This window comes from Carlito syrichta, unplaced genomic scaffold (assembly GCF_000164805.1).
Source record: "Carlito syrichta isolate Samal-C Ts95f unplaced genomic scaffold, Tarsius_syrichta-2.0.1 Scaffold302307, whole genome shotgun sequence".
In the NCBI taxonomy this organism is placed as follows: Eukaryota; Metazoa; Chordata; class Mammalia; order Primates; family Tarsiidae; genus Carlito; species Carlito syrichta.
In genome coordinates, this window is record NW_007246403.1 from 511,163 (window position 1) to 512,854 (window position 1,692).

Sequence of the window (1,692 nt, forward strand, 5' to 3'; positions counted from 1 at the left end):
GACCCCCCACAGGCCTTGGCTCACCCCAACTCATCCTCCTCGATGAAGCCGCTCTTGTCCTTATCCAGGATGTGGAACACCTTCTTCACGTCATCTGCACTCTTTTTCTTTAGGCCGACCATTTGGAAGAACTTTTTATGGTCAAAGGAGTCAGCAGCTGTCGGAGGAAGAGCAGGGTCAGATGATAACTCGGAAGGGGCAGTAGGGAAAGGTGGGAGAGTGGGGCGTCTTGGCATTTGTTGACTGACTCCCACATGCAGGTCGTGGGGAATGGAAGGGAGGCGACTCCGTTGCAGGGCTGAGGGCGACCACGGAGAGGATGCTCCGTCCAAGGTCACACAGCTGGGGGTGGAAGGTGGGCTCACACCTGGATCTCCCTCTCTCAAGCTGGCCCCCCACCCTGCCGCCTTTCGCTGATGGTGGAGGTAGCACCTGAGAACCAGAGACTTTTGTTCTCCCGAGACTCTTGTGCCCATGAAGGCTTTGGGTGGTGACTGGGTGGGAGTGGGCTGGGGAGAGGAAGGTGTTGTGAACATGGCGTGTGTATTGGAGTTGGTGGGAGGGGATGGAACAGGAGGGTCGACTTTCTTTCTTGACCACGGACTCTGTGGCCAGAAAATTGACAGAGAAAGGACACGCTTCTCTCAAGGTCACACAGTGGGAGGAGGAGGGGAGGACCCAAAGTCCTGGCTTTGCGGCAGAAATCCATTTCAGTGGCAGTGGGAGGGGGTGTCAGGAGGCTCTGGAAGAAAGTTTCTTCAGAGGTAGCAAGGCAGCGGAGGCTGAGGGAGTGGGTTATCCCAGCATATGGCAAGTGGTTTCCCAGAGACTTCTGTACCCAGGGAGGGGGTGTCAAGCAGCAAAGAAGTGGGAACCCCTCCTGACCCTCACTTTTCTGTCCTGGGCTCCTTCTTTAGAGCACCTGGGAAAGACTGTGTCCCTTACGTGTGTGGGGGGGGCGTGCTGTTGAAAGTCACGGTCTCCTCCCCTCAGCCCAGGCTGGAGGGAAGGAAAGCTGCCCTCTCCACCTCTGACACCGGGTGGGGGGCCAGGACCCGGAGGGGACTCCGTTCTAAGTCGCCCTCTGCCGGGCTAGGTGACCTTGGGCAAGTCTCCCGCTCTCCCTGAGAATGTTCCCTAGTTTCCCCCACCTAGGCGACCGGGAGGACGGAGAAGGCGAGCAGCTAAGCGCTCGAGTCCTGGGCAGCCTGGAGAGGTGCCGCGGCCAGGCCCCCGCCCGCACCCGCCTCAGGAGGCTCGGGTTGGAGGTGCCGGGATGCTCCGTGCGGTGAGCACCCGTGCCAGAAGGTCAGCTCGCCCGCCCGCAGGTCCTCGGAGGAGAGGGGCTGTAAGCTCGGGGGAGGGAGGTCAGGCCGCGGGGACCAGCAACGGCCACCTCCTGGCGGGAAAAGTCCTGTCCAGAACCCGGGTCCAGGAAAGGGGTCGCCCGGAGAGGAGGCGCGCGCGCCTGCGGCTCCCTCCACGTGCCTTAAAGGGAAAGTCCCGAGCGCGCACAAGGGCTCGGGAGGTCCCTCCTCTCACCCTGGTCTTCGCCCTTGGACGGGGACCCTGAATCCTCCAGCGTGGCCATCCCTTCGGCGCCCGCAACTTTCTGCCGCTTGGGTAGGGCGCCTGCCTCCCCGCCCGGACAGAGTTAGGGAACTGCCGAGGACGCCCCTGCTCCGACCCCGC

The 1,692-nt window shown here is 62.1% G+C and overlaps 1 protein-coding gene across 1 annotated transcript in view; it reads right to left on the reverse strand.

The window, feature by feature from the left end:
• The window catches only part of PVALB (parvalbumin), a 15,797-nt gene extending 14,176 nt beyond the window's left edge, over positions 1 to 1,621 (reverse strand). The window contains exons 1-2 of the mRNA XM_008056282.2: positions 1,543 to 1,621; positions 25 to 157 (exon numbers count right to left, since the gene is read on the reverse strand). Coding sequence (XP_008054473.1) covers positions 25 to 157; positions 1,543 to 1,591 — 182 coding nt within the window. The 5' untranslated portion in view covers positions 1,592 to 1,621. The remainder of the gene's footprint in view (positions 1 to 24; positions 158 to 1,542) is intronic.
• Positions 1,622 to 1,692: the final 71 nt, after the last annotated feature.